Source organism: Anguilla anguilla, chromosome 3 (assembly GCF_013347855.1).
Source record: "Anguilla anguilla isolate fAngAng1 chromosome 3, fAngAng1.pri, whole genome shotgun sequence".
Classification (NCBI taxonomy): domain Eukaryota; kingdom Metazoa; phylum Chordata; class Actinopteri; order Anguilliformes; family Anguillidae; genus Anguilla; species Anguilla anguilla.
Window position 1 is genome coordinate 4416202 of NC_049203.1, and position 16389 is coordinate 4432590.

General features: G+C 45.2%; 1 protein-coding gene and 1 long non-coding RNA gene across 3 annotated transcripts; one reads left to right on the forward strand and one right to left on the reverse strand.

The window, feature by feature from the left end:
• The first annotated feature begins 306 nt into the window (after window positions 1–306).
• LOC118223294 lies at window positions 307–1279 on the forward strand. The gene is made up of 3 exons (XR_004764422.1): window positions 307–321; window positions 409–541; window positions 978–1279. It is a non-coding gene; the product is annotated as an uncharacterized LOC118223294 (long non-coding RNA).
• A 2610-nt stretch (window positions 1280–3889) lies between these two features.
• cldn7a (claudin 7a) lies at window positions 3890–14095 on the reverse strand. 2 transcript variants are annotated; one of them, XM_035409638.1, is made up of 5 exons: window positions 13776–14095; window positions 13500–13734; window positions 6612–6776; window positions 6239–6323; window positions 5766–5928 (listed from the first exon to the last, which is right to left on the reverse strand). In XM_035409638.1, the coding sequence occupies exons 2-5, from the start codon at window positions 13720–13722 to the stop codon at window positions 5766–5768; spliced, it is 636 nt and encodes a 211-aa protein (XP_035265529.1). In that variant the 5' UTR covers window positions 13723–13734; window positions 13776–14095. The 2 variants fall into 2 exon arrangements, with proteins under 2 accessions (XP_035265530.1, XP_035265529.1); XM_035409639.1 differs by lacking the exon at window positions 13776–14095 and having other exon boundaries at window positions 3890–5928; window positions 13500–13722.
• Window positions 14096–16389: the final 2294 nt, after the last annotated feature.

The window sequence follows — 16389 nt, forward strand, 5'->3', positions numbered from 1 at the left end:
CTACAGCAGTGATCATTAAAATACCGAAACCGAAATATCTGGCCAGTCAGTGCCATTAATCAATCAATAAACTGAGCTATCAATCAGTGATATGAAACACAGCGGGAGCCAACTGTTGGCTTCAGTGGCCAGATCTGAGCATATCCGGTCCGGTTAAAAAAAAAAAGGGAAAAGAAGCCAATCTGTTCACATCACGATGAAGACAGCGGGAAGTTAAAGTGTCAACCAAGTTCCTTTCAGTACATCAGAGCGGAACAATGGGAGGCCTTTTCCGAAACCTTCCACGCCTGCAGCTGAGAATGCTACACAACTGGTTTGAAAGTACACTGCCGTGCGCTCGGACCGTGACGCAGTCAGTAAACACGCGTGGGGGAAATCCCCATGTCACGGTTTTTTTTTTTTTACCAGGCGCTGCTGCTACTCCTTTAAGAGGTCGGGACTTCCTGAAACGGTATTGCCATATGAAATAGACGACAATATCGCACACACAGAAGAGGGTAGCGCAGACTTTCTTCGCCGAAGAGGACCGTTTATCCACCAGGTAAGAAACAAAATGTTGCCTATCGATGTAGCTACAAGGCAAACGAAGTAAAAAATAATGTAAAAATTCAAGGTTGGCGGTCTGCGTAAGTCGCACCTTGAGGCAGATCCTTAACGCTGTTATTCTAGCCTATAGCTAGACGGCGCCCTCGAAACTTAGTATTGCCCTGTCGTCGGGAATAATTTTGGCGATACACGAAAACAGATATCTACTGTGCTTTTTAATAATGTTTAACATTTGTATAGGTTTGATAAGTCTGCGTAGGCGTTGCCAGGTAGTCTATGTTGATACCGGGATGACAATCGGCAGCGGCGAACGAAAGTGGTAGTGTGGGCTAATGGATATTTGCTAACCTCGTTGAAATGGTGTGTTAATTATTGACAAGATATTGCGTCCTCTGTTTTCAATCTAAACATTCCTTTCTTCTAAACCTTAGGTGGTGATAAAAAACGAATTTCGTCTATTTTTGGCCGCTGGAAGTCAAGCTTCTGTATGCTGTATTGTTGCGGAAGTAGCGACGAGGACAGCGTGAACGGAGAGAAAGCGTTGCTGAACAGGCAGAGCGAGGGAGAGACCGCGAGCGCACGAGCAGAACCGGAGATGTACGGAATGTCGGGCATACCCGATCTTCTCCCGCCGGCGAGTTCCCTGCAGCCCGCTCCGGTCCACGAGCAGGCCATGGGGAATGGGCTGGGCGGTCAGCTAAGCTTCGACTCTCCACGGAGGAGACAGCGGGCTCCAAAATTAGGACTAATCGGACGCTCAAAGAAAGGTGAGTGCGGCGGGTCACGGAGTAGCTCAGAGTACCACATACAGCAGCATTGTGCTGCTCTATGTCGGTGCAGCAATCTCATAATTAGGGGTTGAAGCAAGAGATCAGTAATGGTACCCGCACTTTATTTTAATGCTATCTGTTCATCGTAGGCTATTGATTAATTCATGAATGATAAATTATTTAGTGGTTGTATTAATGGTGTAGAGAGCACACAGTCACTCCAAATGAACAGTAGCCTAATCATACGCTAAACGATTTGAAGACATTACGTGCACTAGGTCTAATCCTTTCATCTCTCTTTTTTTATTTTTACAGTGGTCATAGAAGATGAAGACTTGGACGACATAATGAACAACAACGGGCAATTTTCCGTTGCCCTCAACTTCTCACCTGTCAACTGAATGAACAACCACAGCTTCTATCGACCCTCTCTGCGGGGCCAAACCTTAAACCGCTTTTTCTTACGTGAGACCTCTGCAAAACACAAGCCAGCGCGAGTTTTATCCAAATCTTTATGAAGCGGAAGTCACATTTCCGTGTCGCGACATAGATCTGCTTAGAACGCAGTCTTAACACACTGCGGCGTTTCCTACTGCATGTATTTCAGCTGTATCGTTTAAAACAATGTTTCTCAACGCCCCTGTGTATGCTGGCTTTTGTTCCAACCGCAGTAACAAGCTCTCTATTGTAACGAGCTGGTAATTGTTCTTAATTAGACATACATCTATTGAAGCACCATACACTCTCTTAAATCCACCTTATGCAAGAAATAGCAACGTATGCCCTGTAAATAAATGTCCCATATTCACATCCCAGCGTTCACTGTGCTCTGTGTGAGCTACTATACGGCAGACAATTCTGAACATATGTTTAATTGATTCAGTTACAAACTGGCAGGTGAAAGCAGGTGGCTCCCTCGTGCTGAGCGTGTGGAGTCCTGAAGCCATCTGTGTGAAATGAATGGAGTTTGCTGACAGCAAATAGTAAAACGTGCGTTGTGTTGAAGTAAACGTAACCACGCAACTATGGTAGAACTTAACCACATTTTCAGCAACCTTAATTGATCAACAGATGATGGGCTTTGACAAAAAAACCAGCATACACACCCGGTCCGCAGGGTTGAGAAACGCTGGTTTAAAATACTATTCGATCTCGCTGTCGAGGAAAAAATAGAACTGGATCACTAGTGTACTTTAGCTTCTGCAATGGAAACCTGGGGGAAAGCGTCACGCTTTACTTTATGGTGGCGTTGAAACTACTGAAGGGCTCAGTGCACAAACGCATCACAGCTGATTAGGAGCATTATTGTAATTTCACAATATTTTGTGTGTGGTTTTTTTTTGTTGTTGTTGTTGACGTAATCTTATTGACGAGGATGACGTAAATGTCCTGAGTGGCTCGATCTCAGCACGCGCAGCTCATAGCTGATGAGACATGTCTATGTGCGGTGATGAAGATACGCGAAAAGCTACACTTAAATAACTTCGTTCGGAGACATTAGCTAGTAAACCTGTTGGAATATTTTGGTCCAGAACGTGTACGTTTACATGGGTAAAGAGCTAATTTGATTATAAAAGGACCGTAAGGTTTTTCTAACCATTTATATATATATATATATATATATATATATATATATATATATTTTTCCTTTATAAGGCTCACTGTGCGCGAGTATAGCCTGTTGTATCTTTACGGTAACACTTATTCTTTTTAAAAAAATAAATGACATTTAAGCTTGTGTAAAATATTTATTTACCATATTTAAGGTATAATATGCACAATATACATTTTACAGTAGCTGTGCAAGTTGGCCAAATCAGAGCTTAAACCAAGCATTCGTGTTTACGGGTCGTACCTCTGTTGAGGTGGGAAGTACATTGATTACAACTTGCGGTTTGTACCGCACGTGCATGCATTCTAGAGACGAACACACGTTCATGTTCACTGCAGTCAATGTGCGCTGGTTTACGCGCCCCATAAATTGTTGCCAATCCTGCATTGCAAAAAAAAGAAGAAAAACTCGCTTGGTGAACCTCAAAACGTTAATATAGACAGACGTCATCAGAAGCAGGACTGCGTTATCCAAAGGTATATTTTGTGCATTTCTCCAGTGATACACATATACTGCATGTTCGCTTTCGTTGGAAAATTTAAAGAAAAATATTGAACGTCTTGTGTACGCTACTTATGTCTCCTAATCGCTATAAATATCTACATCTGGTGACATGCGCACTAAGTTGGTTACACTGTGCAGCTCCTCAGTTTGCAATTTAAGTTGACGCTGAAAAAAAATGACATATCACGAGGGTGTTTGGAGACAATCGCCGTTTCCGAAAGAGCTTACTTGCTTGCTATTGAGTATAGGCTACACGTTTCACGCAAGTTTTACAACTTGTATATTCAATAGTAAGCAAGTACGCAGTTTTGGACACGGCCCAAAACTGCATGGATTTAATAAAATATTGCAACGGATGGAGAACATATCTTTAATCACGACAGATCACACAGTCAATGTTCAAATAATGGGTTAGATTGTATTGGGTTTTTTACCAACTGAAAATATTTTGATGCCATTTCTCGTCCCCTGAATCTTGACTGAAAGTATGCTGTTTCTGTCTTGCTGTGAACAGCGTAATTTTGAAACCAGTCGACAGATGGCAGCAGATTCACAGGGATATGAATTCGCTTTCTGTATATGCATGCAATGTTACTTTCTGTAATGACTGCGTTGTTGTATTGGAATGGTTCTAAAATGGGTTTGATTAAAATTGCATTCGTTTTGACACTCGTGTCCATTTTTGGGCGGGGGAAAAAGAAATCACCAGCTTACACACACACCTTTGTAATCATGTAGTGAATTTAATGTCACGTACAAGGCTCCCTTAAATATAAAACAAAACGGTTTCAAGCAAATGTGGCATTTCATAGTTTTATTATTAAAAACATTTTTGCAAATAAAAGTCAGCAAAAAATGGTGCTACGACACATTGGAAGGAGTTGATCTGAACTTTTACATTAAAACATTAAAACTCCCACCTTAGCTCTTCAGCCATTATGGTACAAACATTTTTTCTTTAAAAAAAGGGGGGGGGGGGGGGGGGGGGGGAGAAAGAGATGCAGAATTAAATTGTTTTCCAGTGTTTTAAAAAATAATTTAAAAATCTCAGATCGGCATTCCAACGTGAAATACAGGACAAAGGCACAATGTGTGTCTGAGGACAAAGGTCTACTTAAGTCAAAAGGGGGGGGGGGGGGGGACGACGACCAAGGATTGTGCAACTACAGTACAAGAACATTACTCCCATTGGATCAACACTGACCCCATGAGTAACAGATGGTGGAGACAGGGGCACACACTCAGAAGCTGTACTCACTTCTACTTCATGGCTATGATGTTGGTTACACATTATTTGTTGGCAGGGGAGGGGGAAGAACAGTTGTTTGAAAGGAAAATTACATTCACTTTTTTAAAACAAAAAATATGGTTGATAATCACACACAAATCATGTAATTTTTCTCGACTTGGGTGGGTATAGAAATGTGTGGCAAAGAAGCCAACGAATTACAGATGAACAGCGTGAAAGATGCCCTGTGATTGGACGAGCTCAGCGCTGCAGATTCACAGTGCAGTCGTCACACTGGTGCATTAGTGACACGCTGCCCTCTGGACACAGCCAATCAGGGGTGTACGAACGGAAATGCATTGATGAGTTAGTTACTCCCTCTCAACTCCACCCTGAGATTAGAAACTGCACCCCCCCAACCCCCTGGCTGGGCCCCCCAACATTTTAAACCCAAAACTGAAAATGGGCCATTTCTCCCATTAGCGGGGGTAACGTCAGCACGTCGGAATCATGATGCGAACAAATGCTAAAAAAAAGGGTATAATTATTAACATGGAATGTGTGTAGAGGAATCGTCCCAAAAGATGAGTGAAGGAGGGTTAAACTGAAGAAAGAGAAGAGAGGGAGGTACAGAGGGGCCGGAGAGGAGAAAGGAAAGAGGGGATGGGTGAAGAGAAGAGGTGTACGAGAGAAAAAGCAAGAAGATTGACCTGGAGAGATGACCAAAGTGGACTGAATGAGGAAGAGGAGTTCGAAGATGCAGACACAAGCACTCGGGAAGCGTTCTCAGTCTAGGTATAAAACAAGTCCTTCAGGAGGGGCGTTTCAAAGTAATGTACCCCAAAAATGAAAAATCAGGACCAGTGTGATCGTCACATGAAAAATAAAAAATATGAAATAAAATAAATGCCTTCATGGAAGAGAGAGATCGACAGCATACTCTGAATCAAAAACAGACCAAATTCTTTTTTTTAAATACCGAGATGGGACCAAATGTTTCACAGATAACCCCCATTCGTGAAGGCGGTGTTTTTTCCCCCGTCGGCATGCCGACGAAGGGGAGACCAGCGGGGGGGGTGGGTATGGGGGGGGGGGGGGGGGTCGCTCAGACGTACTCCTTGGCACTGCTGGGTGGTCGGTTGCTAGCCACGGCAGGGTATTTGGACACCTGCTTGCTCCTGGGGCAGGAGGCGGCCAGCATGGCCCCCCCCAGGACGTCCAGGAACGAGCCGGCCCAGGCGATGAAGATGGCCGCCCCGAACTCAAACCTGCGGGGAAAGAGAGGGGGGGGGGGGGGGGGGGAAGAGGAGGAGGGGCAGAGGGGTGAGGACAAAACTGATAAACTCCTACAGGATCAAAACTCCACCCCTCAAAGGAATTCTCTGGCTGGCTCACAAACAGGAAGTGTGTTCATCACATTATAATAATAATAATTGGGTGAGGTGGAGGGCAATGCAGGGGTTATAGGGGTTCAGTTGGAATTCAGTTTTATCTGAACAGTGCTGTTGACAGAGACACTCTTACAGGCTCTTTACAGGGAAGGCAAGCAGTTGAAGGGGGGGAGGAGGGGGGACTTACTTTGTGTTGACGGGCGTGAAGGGGTTGTAGAATGCTCTGATGACGTCGTGGGCAAACCAGGAGCAGGCCACTATCGCACACAGAGCTGGGGAGGATAGGGGTGAGATTAACTAGGGTTTACAAAAAAGGAAACCATTTTATTCAGAGAACTGGCACGGGACAGCCAGAGCTACAGCTAATGCCACTACCGTATAATCGTCCTCTCTACGGTTTATTAACAGGAACCGATGGGTAATCTCAGATGTGTGCACCCACAATGAACTTAAAGTCCTTTTCAAAATCAGCTTTTTCCATTGTACAGAAAGTACATAACAGAATTATAGACACAAAAATAAAAACAACCCCCCCCCCCCCCATGGCAGTACAAACTCACCCCCCACAAGGAGGACGATGCCCCCCGTCATGGCGATGCGGGACTTGCGCACTCTGTCGTCGCCCCCGCAGTTGGTGCACTTCATGCCCATGCACGCCACGCCCAGCCCCGCCACCGACACGATGATGCCCACAATCATCAGGGCACGGGTGGCCTGGAGAGCGCCTGAGGGAGGGAGGGAGGGAAGGAAGGAAGGAGAGAAGGACGAAGGGAGGGAGGGATGGAGGAAGGGAAGGAGAGAGTGAGGGAGGGAGAGAAGGAAAGGAAGGAGAGAAGGACGAAGGGAAGGAGAGAGTGAGGGAGGGAGAGAAGGAAAGGAAGGAGAGAAGGAAGGAGGGAGGAAGAGAGAGAAGGAAGGGGAAGAGGGGAGGGAGGAGAGAGAGAGAAGCAGAGAGAAGTTAGTTGAAAAAGGTTAGTTTAGCACTGTTCTCCTTGAGCTTTCAACATCTGTCAAACTCAAAAAATCTCCCTGATGGAGTCACCTGCACAAAGGTGCACATGCAAGACCAGAAGCAAATGCACATGCATACGTGTGTACACACACGCTTCACACACACACACACACACACACACCACACACTAAAAAACCAGAGGCACATACAAGATTTGGGACAGTCACACAAAACTGTAATGCATAGATCAGGGACATGTACACCCAGACCACAGGGACACAAATTTGGTAAACTACACAGGACGACTGGAGCACGTTTGTCTTCCATCTCAAGAAAATTGACACCATCATGCTCAACCGCTTAGAGTAGAATGGTGTTAAACCAATGGATTATATAGTACAAAACAAATAGTTTGCACACAATAAGGCTGCATGAAGTTGCTTATACAGCAGTGTTATTGATTTAGGCCCATAGAAGCAGGGGAACACAGAAGTTTTTTGGCAAACACCTTCTTCAGTGTGTGATGACACACTAAACCACAAAGAAAAACCTTAAAAATCTAGGCCTAGAAATTGAAGAGGAACTCTGCAAACAGCATGTGAATCGTGATAAACGATCAGGGTCAACAGAAGCCTTTCAAAGCGCAGCGGATTTACCTTTATTTGCCAACTGAACCAGGAATTTACAGACTACGCCTAGCAGACATGAAAGGTCTTTTGGTTAAATGAAAGGTCTTTGTCAGGGAGGGTATTTTATTTTGCGAATCCTGGAATGAAGAGAAAAAAAAGAAAAAAAAAAAAAAAGCAGCTTCATCTGTTCTTTTGTGAAAGGAGTCACTGAAAGTGCAGTGGAGGGATTTCAATTTATCACCTCCCCCTCCCCATAAAAGGGGGAATCTGTGACCGGGGGAAGCACGAGGGGGGGGGGGGGGGTTGGGGGACTAAGGAACCGGTCTGTGCCAGCATGTTCCGGTGCTCACAAAGCTCCACAGCCACAGGAGGAGGAGGTGAAGGAGGAGGAGGAGGAGGAGAGAATGATTCCTCCTGTAGCATTCGAACACAAAAAGCTCATTGACCGTGAATTCAAAAAAGGGGCCTGTTCTCTCAACCAGAGAAAAAAAAAAAAACCTGCTGTTCTCTCCAGCTCCCACTCAACTTTTCACCTTCCAAGTCAGGTGCCGTGCGGTCCAAACTGGTTTGAACCGGAAGCTTTCCGAAAAGGGATTTTTTGGCCGCCTTCCCCCCGCCCCCATTGTTAGCTGGAAGTACTGGTCGGACTGTAAAGCACGCAAGCTGGTAGGCAGTTGCCGGGACGTTTTGGAGTCGCATTTCGCACCGCTGGGGTGGGGGTGTGACCGGTTCCCGTCCCCTAACTGGACGAAGGGGGAGGGGGGGGGCAGGCAAGTCGGTCACACGCACACAGGCCTGCTTCCGTTGCCGCGGTAACCCGCCATGCCTCGCAGGCGGAGACGAAGAGGCCCTGGCACCGCGGAGGCCCATCCGTCAGCGGGCACAAAGACGCTGCCGTCGGCGCGGAGGCCGGGCAACCACTGGAGCAGATGCCGGAGTCCGCGCCGGCGCCCCGTTCCCTCGACCAACTGCCAAAACGTCTCCCCGCGCAGGGCGAGCTTACCACCAGATCTCAAACGCTGCACCCTTCTAAACGACTGCCTCCACCTCTGCATTCCCAGCATGCAATACTTGTAATTTCTGATGAGTAGGTTCTTTGTAATGTTTTTTCAAAACTCTAAGTCAGTGTTCTAGAACTCTGGTTCCGATTATCAGTAGTGACTGTGACATCACCATTGGAATGTTCAGTTAGGAACATTCTAATCACATATTAGAATGTCCGTAACATATTAACACCATAGGGTTACTAAAAGTGTTAATAAAAAGCATTGCGTTATTTTGTCGTTTTTTGCTGTCGTTGTAATTCATGACAACATGCCCGAGGCTCACTTCCTACCCGTAGTCAAATTTTGACATTTAACATGCAAATATTTTATAAACATACTCGGGGGGCGTGTTCTGTGGGATGTACCTCAAACACACCAAGCAGGAGACCTTTATTTTTGCACCTTTCATAAACACTAAAAAAAAACAAAAAAAAAAAACACATGGAGCTAATATAAAATTTATTGCTTGTGTAGACAGACAGCATAACCTCGCTGACATACCTTTTTAAACAATCAACAGCAAGGTTAAATACCACCACCCCCCCCCCCCCCCCCCCCCGAGAGAAGGATCCTACACACCGTATAAACGAATTCATTTGTAAAAAAAATAAAAAATCCAGTTCACAATCTTGTAAGTAATATTGACACCGAGATAAAGCAAAACAAAACAATTAATGTTTATCAGGGGCGCTGATAAGTAACACAAACACTGATATGCTGTTATAGCGGTCGGCTGCCTGCCTGCACTGCAGCATGAGGGCTCCTGGTCATCCCTGCCTTCTGTATGCTGTGGTTTCGTGGAAAGACACCTTGTTCAAATGCACACTGGCTGTGCTAACTGGAGTTCAAGGCCACAACCTTTCAATCCTCACCATCTACTCACACGTGCCACACAGACACAGACACAGACACAGACACAGACACAGACACAGACACAGACACAGACACAGACACAGACACAGACACAGACACAGACACAGACACACAAAGTTACACTCCCCCCTCACCCACTCAGTCACGTCAAATCAAAATTTATTTATACAGCATATTTCATAAACACTTGTCGCAATACGCTTCACAGACAACCCTGGCCTGAGCTCCCACAGAAGCAAGCCTAAGGCAACAGAAACCTTGGAAAGAACCAGACTCAAGGGTGCAGGAGACAAAAACAAGTAGATCGACCTGGAGAGACAGCCACAGTGGACTGAATGAGGAAGAGGAGTTAGAAGATGCACAGGCACAAGCACCCTGGAAGCGTTCTCAGTCTAGGTATAAAACAAGTCTTTTCAGGAGGGGCATTTCAAAGTAATGTACCCCATATTCACCCTCTCACTCTGTCACACCCACCCTCTCACTCACTCAGTCACACTCAAAACTTAGTCACCCTCTTACTCAGAATCACTCAAACTTAGCCATGCTCACCCCCCTCACTCAGTCACACACCCTCTTACTCAGAATCACTCACCCACTCACTGAGTCACGCTCACCCTCTCACCCACTCACCCTCTCAATCAGAATCATTCACAAACTTAGTCACACCTCATATGAGTCAGTGTAAATGACTAAAAGCATTTCACACATACCAGTGCTAATTAGAACAGGAATCAACCAAATTATAAATATTCATTGCCGGAATCTCCCATGGCTCAAACCAGGCAGCCGGAAACCTAACCCTCATTGTACAGAGTGACAAGTGCCGTGTCCGGTTTTGGCAAGTAGGGCAGGCGTGTGAGTTACTGGCAAACAAGCAGAACTTCAGCTTAGAGTTTAAGTTCAGGAGTACAGCAGTCATATCTGCAACCAAGGTACTCTTCCCCGAGTTTCTACAGTAGACACACACAGTGTTTATAGATAATACCAATACAATATTAAGAAAGATTGGATACACTCCAAAATAAACTCAGAACATTTGACTGGATAATTTCTCGTTTAAAAAAAAAAAATCACAGCCAAATACTACAAACAGCTTGTGAAAAGGGCATGGCAGAGACATCAAGCTTTGAGCTGTTTGTGTGGACACTGATTCGTTTGGAGGACAAACAATATTTCTACAATGGATAATATCAATATAAATATTAATCCCTTGGCTGGGTGTCTCATTTTGTTAAGGTCTTACTGCAGGACATACGTACGCCCCATAGTCTCTGATACTGAAAATGGACTGTGTCAGTGCAGGCTGTGGCTGACGGGGCTAAAAATATATATTAAAATAAACAATAATAATAATAAATAATAATAATAATAATAATAATAATCAGGATCTAAGTCACCTACAGAAAGCAGCCTGCCAAGCATATGAATCCAAAATATGTGTGGACTATAACTCTGCAGTGGGGGATGCTTGCACACAGTTTAGATCACCCCCCCCCCCTCCCCAGACCCACACTGTTTAACCCATACTGCAAAGTTTCTTCTTTCAAATTAAAAAAATAAAAATAAAAAAAAACAAGGTGTCCTCTTAGTAAATGAAATCAGTGGGCTTGAACAGAGCACACAGCCGCGATCATTGTGATGTCATAAAGGAAACTTCCCCATCAAAGGAACAGATCCGATCTCCTGGCTCGCGTCCAAATGTTGTTGTATGGAACGTCTCGTTGCAGAGAGCCGTTACTATGGCTGCTGATAAGCAGACTGTGTACAGTGAGGCTCAAACGCATTGTCTGCTGCACCCCCAACACGGGCCTACAAACAGGACCAAACGTGCTTCAAAGATTGCCGCACATTTATATTTTTTTCCCCAAGCTGTTTAGAGTTAAACATAGCATTTGCTTCTTGAACATGCCCCTGGCAAGATGAGGGCGCCAGGCTGCAGGCTCGGTTGGTAGCCTGGTATTCAGGACACAGCCCCGTGGGACATGCAGTACATAGTCTTCGTGAAACGGGTGCAATCAGGGTCCGATAAAACACTCAGCGCTGACGCCTACAGGTGGTTCTTAAAAACAGACCACTCAGTAAAAAAAAAAATTGAAAAAATCTGTTTCCTTCAATGAGTTTGCATTCCAAATCGATGCCTCATTGGTAGCAGAGAGAGAACTGACCTGTGCTCAGTGGTGCAGGGGGGGAGGAGCAAGGGGAGGGGGGAGCGGGGGGGAGGAATGCAACCTGAGATTTCCGTGACCGAAAGAGAGGTCGGCTGGTTTCAGTCGACTCTCCCCGACGGGCGCACAGACACCTGACCCCAAACATCGCAGGTGTGCTTACTAAACACCACCGCCGCTCCTCGGTGCGTGCGTTTTGGCAACGCCAACGTTCCCGCCACCCCACCCCCGCCCCCCCCACCGCAGTGTTCCGAGGGGGCGTGGCCTAGCACAGAGCGCGCCCAGTGGAACCTGTCTAATCATTTCCGTGGCAACCGTAGCATGCTATCTTCACACAAATCAACTGGGGAGGGGGGTTGGAGGCTTCTGGGAACGTTGCATTCTGGGAAAATTGCATCAGGTGTTTTCCCCAAAGTCACAGAGATGCACACAAAGGCAGCCATCAGTGTAGCTCTCAGCCCAGCACCTGGCAGGGATTCAGAGGGTAATAGCTCAATATGCCATTATGTCTTACACGTTACTGTAGAGGTCAAATAAATTCACAAATGCCCTTGCCATTCAATTTAAACCGAGGAATAGATTCTAGAAGACAGGTCACAGTCACTGGGGTTTTGCTTTAAAAATTTAAAAATTCAAACCATCACTTCAAATGAGACTTCAATTCGACAAATAGACAAGGCCTATTTATAGTTTCTACTGCATTATTAACGTGAGAAAAATCAGTTCTATTAACTATGCAATAGATAACAATGAAAAAGACAGTTTAAACATGGCTTAAGGGGATGAATACTTTAAAGTGTGTGTGTGTATGCCTCGGTGAGTGTGTTGGGCTCCAGCAGGAGAAAATAAAACGGAAGGCGTGCGTTTTTTTGTTTGAACCAAACACTCCTAACTCAGTCTCTTTCGAGCCTTAAGTCTGCTTTGCTATTCCAGCTATGTGTTGCCTCAGGGGTTTTTGTTTTGTTTTTTGGAAGAACACTTATCCCTCCCCACCTTTATTATGTGTAAAATAGAACACATTACCTATTGAAATAGTAGGTTATTTGCTTCAGTATTTTAAGTTGAGCATCTTAGTTCAGGGTACAAGGAAGTTGTTCCACCTGTGTACTGTCACAGTCCTTATACTGCTGCCATACTATGACGCACATAAATTATAAAGGTGAGGCGAATTCTTCTTCGAACCCTCTCAGAACCCGGGGGGGTTGGGGATGGATATTTACGAGAAAGAAACCACTGATTACTTCAGTCAATACCTATTGTTCCTGAGATATGCTCATTGTTCCGCAATAGCGTGTTTGCGTAAACATGCGGTTGAGGTAAACTAGCGCCAACGCAATCAGCATTAAAATACCCCATCTCAGATTACCACTCAATGTGGTGAGTTCGACGCAGCAGGCAACGCTACATATCAGAGGCCAGGTAAAACGTAATGTACAGGTGTACGGGTCCCGATCACCCCCACCATTTTTCGACCTTTACGTGAGACGCACGTGTCCATTAGCCTACTTCAAGGCAACTTTAAGCTGAGGACAAATTCCAAATATCAGGAAAATCAGGAAAGACAAGTTAAAAAAAATAATTAAATCATTTTAAAAAAGCTGTTTAAAACATGACAAGCATTTGCACCCCAATACGCAGCGGGGTGCAGTTATCTCGTTAACCCGAACAAACAGTGCCGAATAATTGCAAAGCTAAACGGGCAAGTGGACAAGCAAAGGACACAGATACAACAGGAACGGCGACCATGCACAGGCTCTTGTTTAGCTCTGAAAATGCGACTTACTGTCAAGCTGCAGAATGGAGTCGTAGACTTTGCACTGCATCTGTCCGGTACTCTGAAAAGCGCACGACATCCATAGCCCTTGGTACATTGCCACTGCCGTGATAATGTTGTCTCCTATGTAAGCCGACATCTTCCACTGGGGAAGGATAGTGCCGATAATCAGTCCAATGACCCCGATGAGCGAGAGAGCAAAACCTAAAAGTTGAAGCCCGGAGTTGGCCATCTTTAAAACAAATTCGGTGTTTTTGAAAGCCCACCAAGGCGCTTTACTACAAAAAATTTAAATACGTGTAAAAAAAATAAAAGGTATTTTGCTAGGTAGCACCACGGGTCTTCACAAAGAGTCTTTTATCCCAAAGTTCTCTCGCTACACCTGTTGCCGGGTAAAAAAAATCGATTTCCTTTTTATATTTTATCTTTAAGTTATCTTGGAGGGTACAAAAAGGACAGTCCAGTATCCTTACAATTCAGTAAATAACAGAACAACTACTCCGTTATATTTTCCCCTACAAAGTATTTCGTGTAAGATCTCCGGATCTGCTTCACCTGTTTGGCAAAGCCGCACCTTGAATATGTAATGAGAAACCCTCGGGGGCGAGCGTTTTAAATCCCAGTGAAGGGGGGGGCGGGGGGAGGGGTCGCGCGCAGTCTCCTTTCCTTTCAAGCTCGTTTTAACTGCTGTAGTATCGTTACGTCACGCACTGTATCGGCCATCTATTTCCGAGACGAAGTGGACTTCAACTGACGCTGCTCTTTTTAAATGTACGCGAACGTTCTTTTTTTTCGGACTGACGATGGTGACTATTTGCTCGGGCACACAAAACGCCTACATAGCGGATCCACTTTCCCAGGCCATCCCTGCCACCTATTAAACTGCCAACCTTTAACTGCCAAGTGTCTCTATCCAACTTTCTGCCCTTGGCATCACATAACGTCTTTTTTTTTGGTCCCAGTTATTTGTCTAGTTAACGCGCAGCCAACAAAGCAGGACTTCTCATTCGTTTCCCCTTTCCGGGAAGTGATCCGCTTTTCCTAAAAGAGAAAATGTCAGTTTTGTATTTATTTATGCTGTTAAACCTGTGGAAGAAACGCAGGTTAGCCAATCGGTCTACAGGTTAATCCAAGTGTAGGCCTACACAGCTCCTGGATGGTTAGTCTTATGCTTCTTTTTGTATCTCAGTGTTATATTTCTGACATCTCAGTAAACTACATTAGCTCACACCTGTACTTGAACACACAAAAATCTTTAGGATACATTTGCTGCCTGCGGCTGAAGCTGGTCCCTATAGAAACGTGAGGCAGAGATATGGTTGAGCTAATTAAATAATTAAGTTGGCACAAAATCCTGAGATGGACCGACCTTTGTTTTGCCCCTGCATAACATAACAGGTGTCAACCTTGCAATAGGTTACAGGAGGTTAGGTTTAAGAAAAACAAAAGAAGAATATTCTTTTCCTGCTTCACAGATTTACTAATGCCAAATCACTGGCATATGAAAATCCAACTGAATTTATGTATGATTCAGTTTTTTTTCATTTATTTAAATTTTTTTACGTTGATGTGATAATAGCTCATTTAATTTAAGGTCTACATTTAAACGGTGCACTCACTGTGGGTAAGTACTGTTGTCTTCATGGCTACGCAGTTTCTCTGGGAGCGTAAATCAGACAGTTGTGTGAAAGGGCTTTTACAGTAACCAGTGTCTTTCTCTCCAAAGAGAGGCTCCCATGCATCTCTCTCTCTCTCTCTTTCCCTTCCCTGTAAATCAACAGCGGTTCTGACCTACATTTTTATGAAAGGGTGGCTGTATTCCAGACTGGGCAGAGTGGCAGGTTGATTTCAGTGTACATTCACATGTGGGCACCAAATATCTGACTGCAAAAATCACAACCGTATCTAATAAAGGTCTTGGATTTCATCAATATTTGTCCTTGACCTTGACTCACGATTACATGACTCGTAAGAAAAAACAAAAAAAACAATAACAAACTTTTTTTTGTCAAATAGAAGGGCAGAAGTTTAATAAATCTGGGCTAAAGTGCTCTTTATCTGTTCCAGAGGTTTGTTCCTGCTGTGGCTGAGGCTTCATCTCACATCGAACCCGGATCAGTCGAATGAGGCAGCAGCAGCAGAGGAAATAAAACTGAATCGGAACAGCTGGGTCGGGTCAGATTGTACGGCGGTGGTCACAACAGACATTTGGAATTTTTTTGGGTTTGATACGCCCTGGTGCTGGCGACGCTCCCTTGTCTCGGGGAGTGTTTTAATCGTTTGCTCTATTAACTGGGACCTCCTTGTTCTCCGAATCACATGCTGTGGTTGATGATTAAAAGGAGACTCCCCTCCTCCAAAAAACAGGTGGTTTGGAGTGAGGTGGAGAACAAGCAAACATGGCGGAACTCCAGGACTCTGCAGTTGGAGAGTCTCCCTGTTGTTCTGCGGACTTTGTGTAGTTTTTAACACGGTGGTGTCCACACGTGGACGTTGCGGGGCACGGTCGGCCTTGTCCACAGATGGACGCCCATCAGGTTTGTACCACCTCGCACGATTCCCATGTTCAGCTGAGGTCCGGCCTCCTCAGCTGACTTAGTCCAGGGACGTCAAACTCTAGCCATGGTGGGCCGCAGTGTCTGCGGGGATTTCTGGGTTTCCGTCCAATCGGCAGCCAATCTTCAGGTCTTGAGCAGGGCGCCATATGGGGGGGAGAGGTTAGGACGATTCTGAGGGCCCGTGACTGACAGGGGCCCTAAAAAATTATTACGTGGCCTGTGGCGGTGGGGACCCAACGTGATATCTTTTCATTGGGCCCAAAATCCCTGGTGGCGCCCCTGGCCTTGAGACCAAGGTGTGTGGACTCTTCAGCAACACACCCCAACTGGCAGACACCAGT